Genomic DNA, 16,220 nt, shown 5'->3' with positions numbered 1-16,220 from the left:
CAAGCATAAAAAGAGTCATACTTATCTTTCAGTTGGTTGTTGCAATCCTAGCATCAAATTTGGTGTTCATAGTGACACTCAAAAACATAAAAGAAACTTCAGCTCCTTTGGCATTTTTCGTGCAAGTTCAAATTTTCTATAGATAGAGAATTATGCTTTGGTGAAAAGCAAGTTGGGAATTAAAGCTATAGTAGCAATACAAACAAGGAAAAGCCATTTAAGTGCAACAAATCCATCATGATACTAGTTTAGCATGAGTAGCAATAAAGCGTTCTTCTACTAATTATTTATAACACAAGCAATCACAGAATCATGATTCCAAATAACAAATATCCATCAATCCATGTTCTTGAGATGCATTACAAAACAATTTTTAAGAAGTAGAGGACCACTACGAGAAGGCAATCAACAAAGATATAGATCCGAGTCCGACAGGAATCATTTAAGATTGTGTATGCATAAGTCAGTCTGCTGGCCATCACGGCTTCCAAAGAATGGTGGTCTCCGCAATCATTGAGGTCACCACATAAGGATCCATGTTAGATGCTGGCCTTCTGTCCTCAAAGTAACCTACACATCAGAGCAGAATTGAATAACTATGACTAATGAAACCACTGAGGTCTTAAGCTTTTACTTCTTTACAACATTATTCGGGGAAAAAAATCTTAAACAGTTCTTTTTCCATTTTTTTCCAATTATATTGGTTTTAGAATACACTAAAAACAAGCTTCAACTTGACATGATGTTTGATGCATTGACATCCAAGTCTTGGGGGGCAAGTGAACTCTACAAAACTTCTCATCAAAGCAAAATCATGAAAAGAAAAATGAAGTCCAACAAATGCATTTGCAAGCATGAGGCACCATGACGGGAATGCCACTATAGATCCTGGGGGTGTGCATGCATGTGCGTAGGAATGGGAAGGGGAAGGGGTGGTTGTGTTCCCCTGGAAACTAAAACCAGACCAAAAAAAGAGAGAGAAATATGACAAATTCATCTGGAACCAAGCTATGAACACACCAGGGAAATACTTATTGAACACTGAAGAATACTTATGAAATATTGTATCAACCTGTGGTCATGGCACAATCTAGAAAGACTGTTATTATAGAGTCTGTACCAAATGGTCTATAAATTGTTTTTTTCAAGGGGAGCAAATTAACAATAAATTGAAGAAACATTGTCATACCTTTGCCATTCTTTTCAGTTTCACGGCCAACACGAACAGAGGCACCACGATTTGCAACTCCCTGCAATTTCAGGTATTACAAGTATATCAGATAATTATCCATGCCATGCAATTAATTTAAGAAGCTCTAAGGTGTTATGGGTCCTCAAGAATTCTATAATATTATGCATTGAAAGTTAAAATGAGGCACAATGCATGAGGCTCTTGCTACTGGGGTGTCTGGGGAGGGTTAGATGTACATAGCCTTACCTCAGCATATAGAGAGGCAATTTTTATGCTTCAAACTCATGACCTCAAGGTAACAATAGGGCAACTTTATCATTGCACCAAAGCTCACTCTAGAATAAGGATGACCCCAAATAGAGAATATTTTATCAAATATTCTTTATTATTCATTTATAAGTATTTTCTTGATGAAGTCTCGTTATAGGTTGTCTAGCTGGCTACATTGTAAGGTGGCTCACACTCGTCCCTAGGTGGATGCAAGTAACAAGCCATTTCTAGCAAAAATAAACCAAACTTTGTCGGTTATAATATTTCTTAAACAAAATATAAATCTACGGCATTCCTTACCCATGAAAATGTGTTGATATCAGCAGTTTCATGGTGACCTGTTAATCTCCTTTCATTGCCCTCACCATATGCAGCAATATGTTCCTTGTGCCTCAGGCCAAGTTTCTCAATTGCCTTCTTGATCACATCAATTCCACCATCACTTCTCATGGACTTGGTGCTGTTTAAATGTTTAAAAAAAATAATCAACAGCACTAGAAATTTTCAGCAATTTCAAAAAGTATTGAGATTTTGTAGACTAATAAAATTGTATATGCTGTACATGTATGTGAAATTAGCAGGGGGAGAGAAAATGCTCACCTGTAGTTAGCATGCGCACCAGCACCATTCCAATCACCCTGATTCCATTTAAAAATTACAAATGAAGAGACATCCTTGGCTAGTTGTAATTGAAGGAATTAACAACACTAATAAAACTAAAAATATGCTTGCTTGGGAGTATTTAGGAAGGAAAAAACATAGCAGCACACCTGGATAGGTTTGGGGTCAAAGGACAAAACAACTCCTGCAATTTCGGCAATCCTCTGCATATTATTAAAATTAAGCTTTAGAAATTCATAAAAAAGCAGATGGAAAGTCCTTCAATTTAAATGAAACATTCATTTTATGATGAATTTGCTATATTCACCTCAAGAATATAGCGGGCCACCCATAACTCATCACCTGCAGAAATTCCAACGGCAGGACCCACTTGAAACTCCCACTGTCAAATACAATAAATTCCATCAGGAAAACTGCTAGTTAGGTCGAAGCTTAGACTTTCAGAATGCCATCAAGGCATCCATTTATTAGTCTCATTTTTAAAAAGAACAATAAAAATTTAATTAAGATAATTTTCTATGTATTATAAAAGAGGAGAAAGTCCAAAAGCAATCTTCTAGATAAGCCACATAGTAGTTATTTGCTGAATCATCTAAAACCATCATTTCTTTTGTTACCAGAAAAAGCATCATCTCTTTTGAGAAAAGATATGGAATACATAGGCAAAATTAAAGAAATTCATGACCAAGGAAACAAATGATACAAGAGTAATTCATTGGGATAAACAGATAAAATTCACATTGTGGCCTACAAAACAAATAGGAAAATTTTACCTGCCCGGGCATAACTTCACCATTGATTCCACTTATGTTAATTCCAGCATAAAGGCATGCCTTGTAATGAGAATTTACAATGTCACGGCCAAATGCCTTATCAGCTCCAGTACCACAGTAGTACGGGCCCTACACACAAATGAATAATTCAGAGATATAGGTGACTTTGGAAAAAATAAGGACATCTCTTCTGTGCTGTAGAAGACAATTCATGTGATAAATTTGGTTAATTTAGGAAACCAATGGCATCGACAAAAGCTAGAAGCGGGACTATAATTTATAAGTGAGCAAATAAGAAGCTATCAGACATGTAGTTTTGCAACAATCAGCCAATTAGAAGTGTATTAACATGGCAATTAAAGAGGTTTACTAGAGTTTCAAACTCCCAGGAAAAGTGCCCTTGGACAATGTTATCTTACAATTATGTTACTGGGCATATGCTTCATACTTACTGCCTTAAGTTTATGATTCATAATTTGCACAAAGTTGAGAACCAATAATTGGCTATTGACATACTACATGGAAAGCCAAATTGAACACTGACATATACGGTTATATTGCCATTTAGACATATTATGTTGCTCATAAGTATAACTTAGGCACCATTATTCATTTTGCCTTCTACATGTGATGAGGCAAGTTTCTTCCTCTTCTTGGAATCACAAATCTTGTAATATTAACAAACAAGTAATACATTTTAAAATAAGCATTTCAACAAATTACAGCATAATATTAGTGTTATGATCCATATGAAAACTAATTAAACAAATGTTTATTTCTACTGGTTCTATTCACCCTGCATATTGCCAAATATCTGGACTCTTTGGCTCAGATAAGTAAAAATTGTTAGCAGGCTGCTAATTTGGAAATATAAATATGAAGGAATAATTAGATAAAAACCTGAGGGCCTGGGTAGCCACCAACTGGCCATCCAAGAGGCCACTGGACATCCTTCTGAAGCAGAGTATACTCCTGCTCAATGCCATACCTGATCCCAAAACAAAGTATCAGTTAACATATAACCTATGTAATTTGTAATCCCCCCTCCTCCGATGCCATCCCGCCCCCCCCAACCGCCCAAAACCAAAAAAAAAAAAAAATCAAAAAAAGGTTTAAATGCCAAATGGGTTTAATTCAGCGGAAGTCAAGGTCACTTGGTGTGACCTACGTGAAGGCAAGCAAAAGCAAAGTCCAAGAACAATGAAGTTAACCCAGGATTAAGCATATATTTAAGACAAATAGAAGAGTACTAAACAATAGTTGCAACTAATGACGAGAAAAAGGCCTCCTAACATTTGTTCATTCTGAACATTGTCCAGAAAAGCCCATCAGCTTGTACTTGACCAGGAGAAAAGGTGTGATGTTGTAGGTCAGATTTATAGGCTCATTTCATTAGAAGTAATCAACTCTGAGAAAAATTAATTAATAGTATATATGAGTTAAGATGATACCAGTCTAAGATATATCCTTTCTTGGAAAATCATGGCATCTATGAGATAGAAAATATGCATAATTTCTTGGAAATCAATGGCTCCTTTGAGATAGATGCTAGTTTCAATCTATTGATAGATGTACTTAAAGTCTGTAATTGTATAATGTATTAGGGTGTTTGTGGCAGAAAGATCAGAAAATAAAAGAAAGCCAAAAATTGCAATGATGTTAAACTTTTGTAAGTGGCTCTGTCATCAATTTATTAAAAAACTGCTGCAAATTTTCTAACAAGCAATACTACTTATTTTAATATACAGCAATATGCCAAGTAAAATGATGGTGCGAAATGCTGATGATGAACAATCTCATAGAAGAACCCCAGTGACCATCATTAAGGGCCTAATATTTATTACCAACCAATGGAAGGGTCTGCAGAGTCTTATTCCAGGAAAGACTATCGATCTAATATGTCTGATCCATCATGAGGGATCACTTCAACAAATAAAAATATGAAGACAGAAACTAATTATACATAAACAAGCCCCAATTTCAGATGCCCAGGTGCACTACTTAAGACCAATAAAAACATTATTTCTAGCCTATCATTTCTAACTTTCTTTAAAATATAATTCATAAATCAAGTTTGTGCCACGAAACAACCAGGCAACAATGATGAAATTTGTTGTTAGACAGGGCTCGGCCGGCTTCAAATATTTTACTCCTTACAGCATTTTAAAGCACCAGAAGCTAAACTGCCTGAGAATAAAGAAACCGATTTATATTTTTGTATTGACAATAATAGAGGCAGCTCTAAATTAAGAGAGAGAAGTAAGAGAGCTATAATTTAAAAAATTTCAAGATAGTAAAAGGGTCAGAACACGAAATGAAGGCAGAGAAGAGGAGGTAAAAACAAATGGGGAAAAAAAAGAGAGGGAAAGGGTGGTTAAATAGGTGAGAGACAAACATAACAAGCATCTCCTGGGGGACCACTTAATTACCCAGTCTTCTATGGCAAAATATTTTATTCTTGGTTCTAAAATCTAAATAACGGGCCTCACTTCAGTGATCATGATAAAATAAGAAAGATCCAGATGGATTTATCCACTGCCACTATTCACTTAGGAAAGGAATATGACCAATTTGATTGGCTATAAGCCTATAAACAAAAAGAAAATAGAGAGAGAGAGATTGATCTCCATGCTTGCTGGAAATATTAGATCCATTCCACCACCTAGAACAAATATTTTTTTAAGTAAATCAAGCAGAACTTTATTTACATTTGGGGGGCTTCTTCCAATTAAATTAATAAAAAAAAGTTGTATCTAATTTAATCACTTATATAAAGGAAAAAAACAAATTAGGGGACAAAAATTATGAAAAATTATAAAATACTTTGAAAAAAATAATACCATGGTTCCTCGGCGACGACATCTGGATGGCTGAAGATCTTGGCCGCGTTGAACCGCTTGTTGGTAGGAATCGGCTCCCCAGCAGGCGTGTAAGTATCGCACATAACCTACAAAAATTATTATAGAAAAAGATCATTTAAAAAAAAAAAACCCACCGATCTAGCCAAAGATCACAAAAAAAAGAGAGTAAATTGAATATTAATACCAAGATATTGTTGCCTCTCCTGAATGGATCCTTGAAAATAGCCTGAGGACTAAAAATAACAAAAAGAAGGTCATAAATTTCACACAGAACCAATACTAATAAAATCTAAAAAAACAAATCCAACTCACTATAAGATCACTTCACTGTCGTCTCCTGGAGCCTGGCCAGTGCTGGATCCATCGTAGTTCCACTTGGGTAACCTGGACGGATCGGATACCGGCCCCGGAAGAGTCTATACCAACCCAAGGATAAACATTTCCATTCCGTCAACTGCCGCAAAAAAAAGAAGCCGAGAACCGAAAAAGAAAAAGATCAAGAAGTAAAAAAACGATCACTAACCCTTGCTTTGCTCCTCATATCCATCCCAGATCCACCGATCCTGGAGAGGGTCAAAAATAAAAAAAGATAGAGAGAAAAGAATAACACCAAAAGCAAATCAGAAATCACTACGAAGAATAAAATTATCTTCCAAGAATAACGATGGAATATGCACAGTTTGCTAACCATATGTACTCGGCGATGATTTTTTCAGTCGAGTCGGAGAGGTTGATGTTGACGAGATCTTCGAGCAGAGACATGGCGGCAGGCCGTCAGAATAAGGAGAGGAGCGAGTACAAAGCTGGGTGATGGTCGGGTTATTTAAAGGCCGGGGCGATTAGAAGAAGAGGTGGAGGTGGGGACTGGGGAGTCGGAGAAGTGGGAGGGGTGAGCTAACCGCGAGTGATCGGATCGCGACCCGGACTTCGGGCCGAGCGGGTTTGTTGGGGGTCAAATCCTGCCAAGCCACGGGAGTACCGCTTTTCGGAAACACGGAACGAGATTAATACGATGTTGGCGACATTACGTGCGAATAGGGGCAGTTTGGGTAATTTCATTTCGAACGAGCCGTCCCAATGGACCGTACGATGGGAAGCGGGCTTGAGAGGTACGGCTGATGATGTACCAACCTACGCGTCGCGAAAAGTGGATCCCGTTATTGTCGGGATTCTCGAAGGTCTTCGTAGATAAATCCGCCGCGATACGAGCCGTTGATCTGGCGATTGGTAGACGACAAGAGAGCGCGTGGGCGTTATCGGTGAAGTTTATCTCCAGCCATGGAGAGGGAGGGAAGCCAGCTCACAAAATAACGGCCGTTATAACGTCGAAGAATGAATAAATACTAAGAAAAATAGAATTCAAATTTTTATTAATAATCGAATTAGAGATTCTTGTTCGATTAAACATAAATTTTTATTGGGGCATCTCCTTTGTGGCCCAGCATTCGGATGGATTGATTTAGACTAGGGTCGGAGGTATACCCCACCTTCTGAATCATTTTTCTTTTTTTTGATTTGGCAAGCTGTACTTATGTGAGAACTCTATAAATGGTGCTTTTTAACCCAAAAAAAAAGAATTAATATAAGATTTTAGATCCATTGACCGTAAACATTAAGATGTACATCAAGATTGCATGTAGTGTTATTTTTCACTTTTAAATTAGAATCCTTTGTCATGCATATTATATTCAAATTCTCATTAAAATTAAAAAAGAAAGAAAAAGAGAAAAAGAAAAAGCTAGTTATCTAGGTTACGAAGGCCTATCGAATAGTTTAATTTTCTTCCTTTTTTTATTTGTAATCGATATATCAAATGAAATAGTTTAGCTCAATTGATAATTTAATCAACATAGAATTTTTTATATATTAATAGCTGCACGATTCTCAAGAAGTTAAAGAAATCTGAACTATACTTTAGATAATAATTGAAGGAGATATTAATATGACAAACATACTGAATATATGATTTCATGCAAAGTAAATCGAATTCAAAAAGCATGGAATATTTTTAAGGAATCATGAGAATATGTAAGATTGCATTGGTACCACTTAACCAATACATCCGAATTGAATGATAAAAAGGAGCTTGGAATATGGAGTGAAAAAAATAAAGTATACTCCTGATATTGGTATCTACATTGCCCTCATTTACAGAAAATCCTAAATTATAGTAATTTAATCCACTGTTATATCGATTGTTACATAATTTCGTGAAAATCAATTAGATGAGGATTGTATAAATATAGATGTTGTTATAGGCACACGAACTTTGTAACAACTACATTAATAGATGATAATTGCAAATAAAGATATTATTAGAGCTAAATAAACTTTGTAACAATTATAATATTTAATAAAAAAGAATAGGGACCGATCTTAGAGCAATGGTGAGAGAAAGTTGCAAGGGACAAAGTTCATAGATGGAATTTTTTTAATTAGATAGACCTTAAAAAATAAAAAGCAAGGGTAAAGACACTTTTTAATATTTCTGATCAGAAGTTCACAACACGTCTCTATGGGGCTTCTCTGTTCTTGTTTCCTAATTAAACCAAACTTCTCTTTTAGTCTTTCTTTTATTAATTTCAGATTCATAGAATATGTTGGACTTCTCTAATTTCTATGCCTATTAATACGTTATTTCTCAAAGCGGCTTAGAGCGAGGAGTCATTCGACTTCCCTCCTCCTTTTTCTTTCCTCAATAAAAGCCCGAATACCAACATGTGAGAGTAGATTGAAATTCTCTACTCCAAGTCTCCATCAGAAGTTTATACCTTTAATAGAATAGTTAATATTTTCATAACTAATTTCCATAATTAGAGTCATAATTAAGGTTAGAAACCAGCTAGGACTCTAATAACTAAAACTAAAAACTAAACCATCTAAGGCTGTAACTAAAAATAAAGACCAGCTAGGCGAATTCCATACCTTTAATAGCATAGTCAATTATTTTATTTCCATAATAAGAGTCATTATTGAAGTTAAAAACCAGCTATGACTCAACTAAAAATAAAGACTAGCTCGGTGAATGATGTGTCTCTGGAATTAGGTGGCCTGGGGATTCTTCTCAGATTTACTTGAATTTTTTTTCCCTAAATTTCGGAGAGGTTAGGACGTTCTCTCCCCTAACTGTTTAATATATAGATATAGAGATAGAGATACAATGGGGATGATAACAAATTATCTGCATTGTTCATCTAATTAAAATATTTTTTATATATAAATATTATATGTTTTGAAAACGTAATAATTTATTGCAAGACAAATGATGTAATCAAATAATGTTGATGTTATTCTTTTATACTCATTTGTATGTTTGAATGTTCTTGTGCTGCCGAACGAAAGGAGTTAAACAGATAAATAAGTACCACAAGCATCAAAGATATTACTAGCACAACTTGCTGAACAAAAAACTATAGTATGTTTCTAGTCGCTCGCACCTTAGCTTACTAATTATTTGTAGGCTATCTATAAGGAAAAACGAGTGTTATCAGTGTTGTTCTTACCAATAGTCATTTGGGCACGTACGTGATCACAATACTATCTAATGCATTTCCCACTTGGACGTATTGTATTATATGTTGTCAAATCTATTGAATCATGTCGGATGAGAATTGAGTCATGGATCTAAAAACAGAATATCAGATTTAGGTAAAAGAAGATGAGAAGAATAGGTAATGGAAGTGTGACGTTGGCCCCCTAAACAAAGACGAAAAGGAAAATGATTATAAGTTGATCCTCACTTGATTTTTTTTTAAAAAAATTATTTGTCCCTTCACTCTCTCCCTTGTCCTTTCTTATTTTGTATTTCCCTTTTCCTGTCCCTTTCCTTCCTCCTCTCGAGCTTCCCATAGTTTTAAAAAACAAATCATGTCATCTAATTTATACAGATATAACTGAAGAAGATGACTGTTCTCCCTATCGCTTTTTTTCCATAATTCAGGAGATTATATTCCCCAATCCCCAAGCTGGACATGGGGCACCAACATTTATAAACAAAAATCAATTAAGAAAACAATGCCACCTAAACGCCTTGTTACACCTTAAACCATTGAATCAACTCGAGAGCCTATGACCCACCACTCAGGAAGGCATCCACCATCGCCTTATCAGCTCGGGACAAGAACCCCATGCATATGGGCGGGTTGACCTTCGCCAGGGCCAGCAAAGACGCCGGAAGCGACCATATCCCATCCCCACATATCAATCCCGATGCCAGTGCCGGTGCGAAGATATCAGCATGTCTCTTGTTCATCCTCTCCCATACGAACAGTATCAAACTCCCTACGCACATATCGATCGTAAAGTATGATCCCAAGTAGAATGGTATCGCCATCCCCATGGCACTTGGCACGTACCTACTTATCCGCCATTTCTTATGCCCGGCCACCTCCTTCAGTGCATTAATCGCAATAGCCAAAGAGAAGAAGATGACGCACAAGTTCATGCAGTTCTTGGGGAGGGAAGAGAAGCCCTCGACTCCGAGCAGAGCTATCCCTCGGTAGACCTTGGCATATGGCGCTGGGTACTCCGATCCCTCGCTCCCGACCGGAAAGGCCGTGTAGAAGATCCAGAAGACTATCGGAGAGATGACGCACCCCATGGCGGTGCCCACAACCTGGCTGACGAACATGGACCGCGGCGACGCCAGTGTGAGGTAGCCGGTCTTGAAGTCCTGCATGAGGTCCGACGCCGTCGACACGATGCCCATCATCACACCGCAGGCCGCCAGGCCGGCCATGATGCCACCATGGCTTAGACCGACCCATGCACCAAAGATGAAAATGGCGAGCTTGGCATAGCTGGATGCCAGGGACCAGTCGGTGAGGCCGGTGCCGTAGGAGTTGCAGAAGGCGAGGACGGGGGCAATGAGGTACGCGACGATGACGTGGTAGAATTTGAGCTGGGGGAAGATTATGGGGACGACGATGACGGCGATGGCCGCGAGGATGATGTAGCCTGCGACCACGAATACGATGGGGATCTGGTCCTTGAGGAAGGACATGGCGCGGCGGCGATCATCGAAGCTGCGGGGTTGGTCGGGGATTGCGTTATCGTCGGTGCAGGGTGTGATAACCTCCTTTCGTCGTCGGCACTTGTTGTAGATGTCATAGGAGCTTCTGAAGAAGACGAGGAGATAGTGGAAGAGGCCGTCGCCAAGGATCATGGCAATGGAGATGAACACCTGTTATAAAATGCATCGAATGGAAGTGAGGGTGATCAGATAGAACTGGAGGACAATGGGAATATGGAGGAGAAGAGTGGTGTGGTTGGTTACCTTGTATCCAGTCAGGCCATGCATGCTGCTGGAGGGGACTGATGCGTCATACCAGACTCCCTTCTTGCTATCGATGTAAGGCCACAGGATGCCCCAAGAGATGATGGACCCAAGAAGCAATGAGATATTTATCATGTAAGGGCAAATCATTCCCACTCCAACGTAGGTTGCCGAGAAATCAAAGTAAAATCTGAGAAATTTGGAGTATAAATCACGATCATGTTTTATATTCATCGAAGATATTATACACTAATTCTTTTGGCCTTCTTTTCTTTCTTTTTAAAGTCTGATTGAACACACTTCCGGAAAAGTATACTTTGCATGATATTTAGTGAACAAATGCTATTAAGAAATTTTTGGTCTATATATAATATAATTATATGTGCTTGTTTACACGCATTTTATAATCTTCCTAGATTATAATGCATGATATGTTATCCAAAAAATTCCACATAAAAATCTCAGGACATCCTAAAATGAGAAAGCACTAGTCTTGAATCTCTCTGAAAACACATGTAGGCATGTAACCTTGCACATATGCATGCATAAATGCCTACATTGTATTATACATAATTGTGGACAACTGCATGTGCAAATAAATTTTTATACATGGAGACATACAAATGTTCGCATGTACAAAATATTTGCCTTTGCATGTTGTATGCATATTCATGTATAAGCCATATTGTATGCACCAAACTTATTGCATAGCTATGTTTATAAGTTGACTGATACGTACAACATATATTTTGTACCATATTTTCAACATACAGACGTATGAATTAGTATGGCATGAAAAGTCATCAACTATTTCTATACATTATCAAATTTAAACATACTCCAGAAAAATACAATTTTGATGAAGTCAAAAACATTCCTCAAAAAAAATGAAGCAGAAAGTATAATGAGTACAGGCAGAGCAAAAGCAATTGTTCTTCAGCAAGAAGATACGCGGTTAATGTCACAATTATTTATACCTTCGGTCATAAGCTTTAAGCCCGAAGGTTGGGAAAGCAGCGAACCCACAACCATCACCTGCTGTGTAAAACCACTGGAAGAAAGCCCACAAGAAGCTAGCAACAAAGGTTTTGAACAGAAACGTGACTTGTTTCCTGAAAGAAGATGGTTGAGATTCCAATGAGTAAGCCACGAAGAATTAATAATAAGATTTACAAGCTGGAAGGCTTTTTCAGAAATAAACTTAGAAGGTTTTAAAAAAAAAGTCTGGAGGTTAATGCCATCCATATTACTTTGCTTGCATAGCTCCTTGAGGAGTGTGGAAGCTGTTGATAAGGTAGGCCGTGGCTGTGCCGCTTGGGTATGTTAGCTTGTATCCAAGGATCATGATCTGAGAAATTACATTTGAATGACTTAGAAAGTTCAAATAATATTACCAAGAAATATCATTAGTTATAGAATTCTTTCTCAAATAAACATATGTTAAACAATAGGTTTGACAATTATCTATGTATACCTTCCTTAGAGGCACAATAGTAAACAAGCCGACGAAGCTAACTGTGAAGAGGAAGCCGATCATCCAACCTAGAGAAGGTTCCTTCGTGTATCTTGCAGTGTAGCCCTCATTGAGGTCATTTGCCACATTCTTGCTCATCCCAAGTATGTAACTCCCAAAACCACCTGATGAAATTAAAATTTTATGACGAAGCCTCACAATAAACTACTATGAAATGTCAAACGCCTACTCCTCGTTGCTTAGGAAAAACGTCCAGTGGAAGCCCCGAGTGGTTCTCCGTTTGATAGAAAATCCAAAGCATTAAGTAATAAACTCCATTCTTTGTGTAATGTTGAAAGATTAGTCCCAAATCATCAAAAAGCCAGTTCTATCCAGATATAAAATTTCTTTTCAAGGCCCTAGTCTAAAGCAATGCAGGATAGCTGGACTATGGTCTATGGCTATACTGTGTATATTGTTTGCATTATAAAAATTCAATACTTTCTTCTTATGTTTTTGATGGAATAAGTAACTAAAATGTGAAGTGCTAACTGTTCTGTATTTTAGGCAAAAAAAAAAAAGAAGCCAGACTACCCATTCTTGAAAGTGATAGTAAAAAATTAGATATATGCATGCGTTCTCATGCATGCATGTGTACACATAAACGCAATTTAGGTTTTATTTCTTCAAAAATTTTGGAGTTGGATTTCAATGACACACTAAATATTAGATTTTTTAAATCAGTTAAGTGTCCACGTAAGTCATCATCTTCATTGGATGAGGTATTGGCATGTACCGGTATTGGTATCAGTCACAGATATACTCAAAATCTCGCCGTTTTTATTTTAAATGATTTGTCATCAATCAATAAAATGTCGATTTCAGCCAAAGTTTTTCGGCCAGATCTTAAATTACTTTTTAATCAATAAATATCCAAATGAATACCTTAAAAATCATCAAAAATCTCAGATTCACCATACTGGCCGATATATCAACTAAGATACTTCGTTCCGGTGGCAACACGATTGAAAGTTAACAACGGGATACTATTCATGCTCTTTTATACCATGACATTTATGAATCAACTGAGTCTTCCCCTTGCACAAAATATATCTTAAAGATAATTAGCATTACCGCTGAAGGCGATGCCGGAGAGAGCGACGACACTAGTCTGGATGACAGTGTTCTCCTGGCGGGTGAAAGGTTGCTTAAGGAGACCGGCCTTCTCGAGAATCTTAGTCCACGTCTTCACGAAGAAGAACCCCAATAACCCGGCGGAGACGTTAAGGGAGGGAATAATGCCGGTTGTGAGACTAAGCTTGATGACGATAAAGCTAAAGAAGAACCCTAGCATCAGGCTAACTGCGAAAGCCCTGAAGGTGAGCTGATCCGTCCATGAGGGCACCTCCTTGCTCTCGAAATGCTGCTCCAACGACATCTCCCCGGCGCCCTGCCGACTCTCTCCCTCACCGGCGTTCGCCATTTCCCCGGAGAGCGAACGCCGAGGGACGGCGTGGATGCAAAGGGGAGCAAGGGCTAGGGATGATGATACGAGAGGTTTGGTGAATATATTGGCGATAAGAATCCATGGGCATTACGGTGATACAGCTGGATTCCATGTACGAGAGAAATGCTTGCCGTGGAAAGAGGGGGTGGTGAGTAAGACTCTTGAGAAACTCCTGCCTCTTTTAGCGGCCCTTGGGAGGATTCCACGAGTTGCGATCTTCTGCGTTGCGTGTTTTACACCGCAGGGGGCGGTGCATGTCTCCACCGTCTTTGGTATGTTCCGAGATCGTCGACGTACCCTCAATCCAACCATGCTCCAGCCTGCCGCACAAATTGCCGGTTATCATTTATATTTATAATGGTGGTTCACTTTGACAGGCTAATCTGATTGGATTTGAGTAGGATTCAGGAAACTAAAACAATAGATTACCACAGAAGCACGTCTGCTGTTTTGAATATAGAGAGATCCCCGCTGTCACGGTGCCCACGTTCGCCCGAGGATCTGAACTCTTTATCCAGAGAAATTATTAGTTAAACTGGGTCTACCAGCTCAGCGGTAGACCGGTCTTATCAGGAAAAACCATGCAATCTAAATGTCGCAGATCCACGTAAGCTGAGAGAGAGAAATGGAGTTCGAATTCTCTCCGCCCTCTCTCATTCTCCTCTGCTGTCGTCTCTAGAGAAACCCTAGGGTTTCGCATGCGCCGCCAGCCTCCGGCTCTCATGCACCGGAATCGTTCTCCCGAGTCCAAAGGAGAGGCAGACGGAGTTTGAGCTTCATGGACCACCGGCTATCGAAGATCTTCTCCAGTGACATCAAGATCCGTCGTGTGGCGACGGTGCTCGATCGACTCGGAGAGATCGGATTGCAAGAGCTTAATTTGCTCCCCAAGCTTGTCGTGGTCAATCGAGTCCATCCCTAGGGCGCGGGTGAGATCCGTAATGATGGCGCTCTGCACTGCCTTGTTGCTCTGTCGCAACTCGGCCTCCTTCTGGAGCATTGTTAGAAATGGATTCACAGCACCTTGGATTGACAGAGGAAGAGAAGAAACAGAGTAAGAGAAGAGAGACGAATGATGGCAATACTTTTCTCTCGAAGGTACTCAGCCACCTAAGACTGTAGTCACCTCCTCTATTTATATTGAAAAAAAAAGGTCTACAAGGCTTTTAAAAAAAAATAACTAGAAGGATGAAATCACGGCAGAAGTTTCTGCCAAAGATTGTAACTACGCAACTATCTACCCGTTCAAGCAAAAGATCCGGTAACAGCTTGGATTTGAAATTTAAATTACACCCTACTTTTTATCACACCCCCTTAATTTAAATTAGTGAAACTCCAAGTTGTCTTCGAAAGTTGCAAAAAATTTTTTTTCCCAGAGCTTTAGTGAAAATATCTGCCAATTGATCATTGGTGCTGCAGTACTCCATTTGAATTTCTCCTTTGTCCACCAGCTCTCGGATGAAATGGTGCCGAACTTCGATATGCTTGGTGCGACCATGGAACACAGGATTTTTTGTCATTGCAATGGTGGATTTGTTGTCGCAGTAGATTTGGGTTGCTCCATCTTGCCTTTCTTGGAGATCTGCTAGAATTCGCCGAAGCCAAATTGTTTGACATGCTGCACTTGTAGCTGCTATGTATTCTGCTTCTGAACTTGAAAGAGTAACAGATTCCTGCTTCTTTGTCGCCCAAGATATTACTCCAGAGCCAAGACTGTGCACAAATCCAGAAGTGCTTTTCCTGCTATCAGCACAACCAGCCCAATCACTATCAGTATAAGAATATAATTTAAAAACATCCACCTGTCCATAGCGAATACCATAACTAAGAGTCCCTTTGATATATCTAAGAACTCTTTTTGCTGCTCCATAGTGATGCTTGCTTGGATTGTGCATGAATCTGGACAACAGACTAACTGAAAACATAATATCTGGCCTAGAATGAGTCAGATAAATTAATCCTCCAATTAAACTTCTGTATTGCTTTTCATCTGTTTTTTCAACACCATCATCTAAAACAAGCTTATCATTGGAATTCATCGGAATGTTTACCGGCTTACAAGCAGACATATGAAATCTTTTCAATAAATCTTTGGCATATTTTTCTTGACACAGAAAAATTCCATTAGAATCTTGAATAATTTCCATCCCTAAAAAATAATGCAAAAGTCCCAAATCTGTCATTTCAAATTCTGACATCATGCATTTTTTAAACTCTTTAAGCAAACTCATAGAATTTCCGGTATAAATCATATCATCCACATATAGA

At 38.4% G+C, this 16,220-nt stretch overlaps 2 protein-coding genes across 2 annotated transcripts; both read right to left on the bottom strand.

Annotated features, from left to right (window-relative positions):
* Positions 1–216: 216 nt before the first annotated feature.
* LOC103716959 (glutamine synthetase nodule isozyme-like) lies at positions 217–6,566 on the bottom strand. The gene is made up of 13 exons (XM_008805181.4): positions 6,406–6,566; positions 6,241–6,280; positions 6,030–6,133; positions 5,902–5,950; positions 5,697–5,803; positions 3,757–3,844; positions 2,857–2,985; positions 2,391–2,465; positions 2,233–2,286; positions 2,063–2,100; positions 1,763–1,922; positions 1,190–1,250; positions 217–570 (listed from the first exon to the last, which is right to left on the bottom strand). Exons 1-13 carry the CDS (start codon positions 6,477–6,479, stop codon positions 479–481), a joined length of 1,071 nt encoding a protein of 356 aa, XP_008803403.1. The 5' UTR covers positions 6,480–6,566; the 3' UTR covers positions 217–478.
* A 3,073-nt stretch (positions 6,567–9,639) lies between these two features.
* Positions 9,640–13,928, bottom strand: LOC103718610 (probable metal-nicotianamine transporter YSL14). The gene is made up of 6 exons (XM_008807519.2): positions 13,580–13,928; positions 12,467–12,630; positions 12,243–12,340; positions 11,970–12,104; positions 10,993–11,182; positions 9,640–10,899 (listed from the first exon to the last, which is right to left on the bottom strand). Exons 1-6 carry the CDS (start codon positions 13,926–13,928, stop codon positions 9,784–9,786), a joined length of 2,052 nt encoding a protein of 683 aa, XP_008805741.1. The 3' UTR covers positions 9,640–9,783.
* Positions 13,929–16,220: the final 2,292 nt, after the last annotated feature.

Source organism: Phoenix dactylifera, chromosome 17 (assembly GCF_009389715.1).
Source record: "Phoenix dactylifera cultivar Barhee BC4 chromosome 17, palm_55x_up_171113_PBpolish2nd_filt_p, whole genome shotgun sequence".
NCBI classification, from domain to species: Eukaryota; Viridiplantae; Streptophyta; class Magnoliopsida; order Arecales; family Arecaceae; genus Phoenix; species Phoenix dactylifera.
The sequence above is the reverse complement of the archived record's forward strand: the minus strand, read 5'-3'. Positions and strand labels throughout refer to the sequence as shown.

Bases quoted from the DNA above. Each gene is read 5' to 3' on its own strand.
- LOC103716959 (XM_008805181.4), bottom strand. From the start codon at position 6,479: ATGTCTCTGCTCGAAGATCTCGTCAACATCAACCTCTCCGACTCGACT. The intron at 5,804-5,901 runs GTATTAATATTC...TAATTTTTGTAG, and splicing joins GGAGAGGCAACAATATCTTG to GTTATGTGCGATACTTACAC. The intron at 2,101-2,232 runs GTGTGCTGCTAT...AAATGGAATCAG, and splicing joins TTGACCCCAAACCTATCCAG to GGTGATTGGAATGGTGCTGG.
- LOC103718610 (XM_008807519.2), bottom strand. From the start codon at position 13,928: ATGGCGAACGCCGGTGAGGGAGAGAGTCGGCAGGGCGCCGGGGAGATG. The intron at 12,341-12,466 runs GTATACATAGAT...GTAATTTCTCAG, and splicing joins CTATTGTGCCTCTAAGGAAG to ATCATGATCCTTGGATACAA. The intron at 11,183-11,969 runs GTATAAATAATT...CAAATTTCTCAG, and splicing joins CTTAAAGCTTATGACCGAAG to ATTTTACTTTGATTTCTCGG.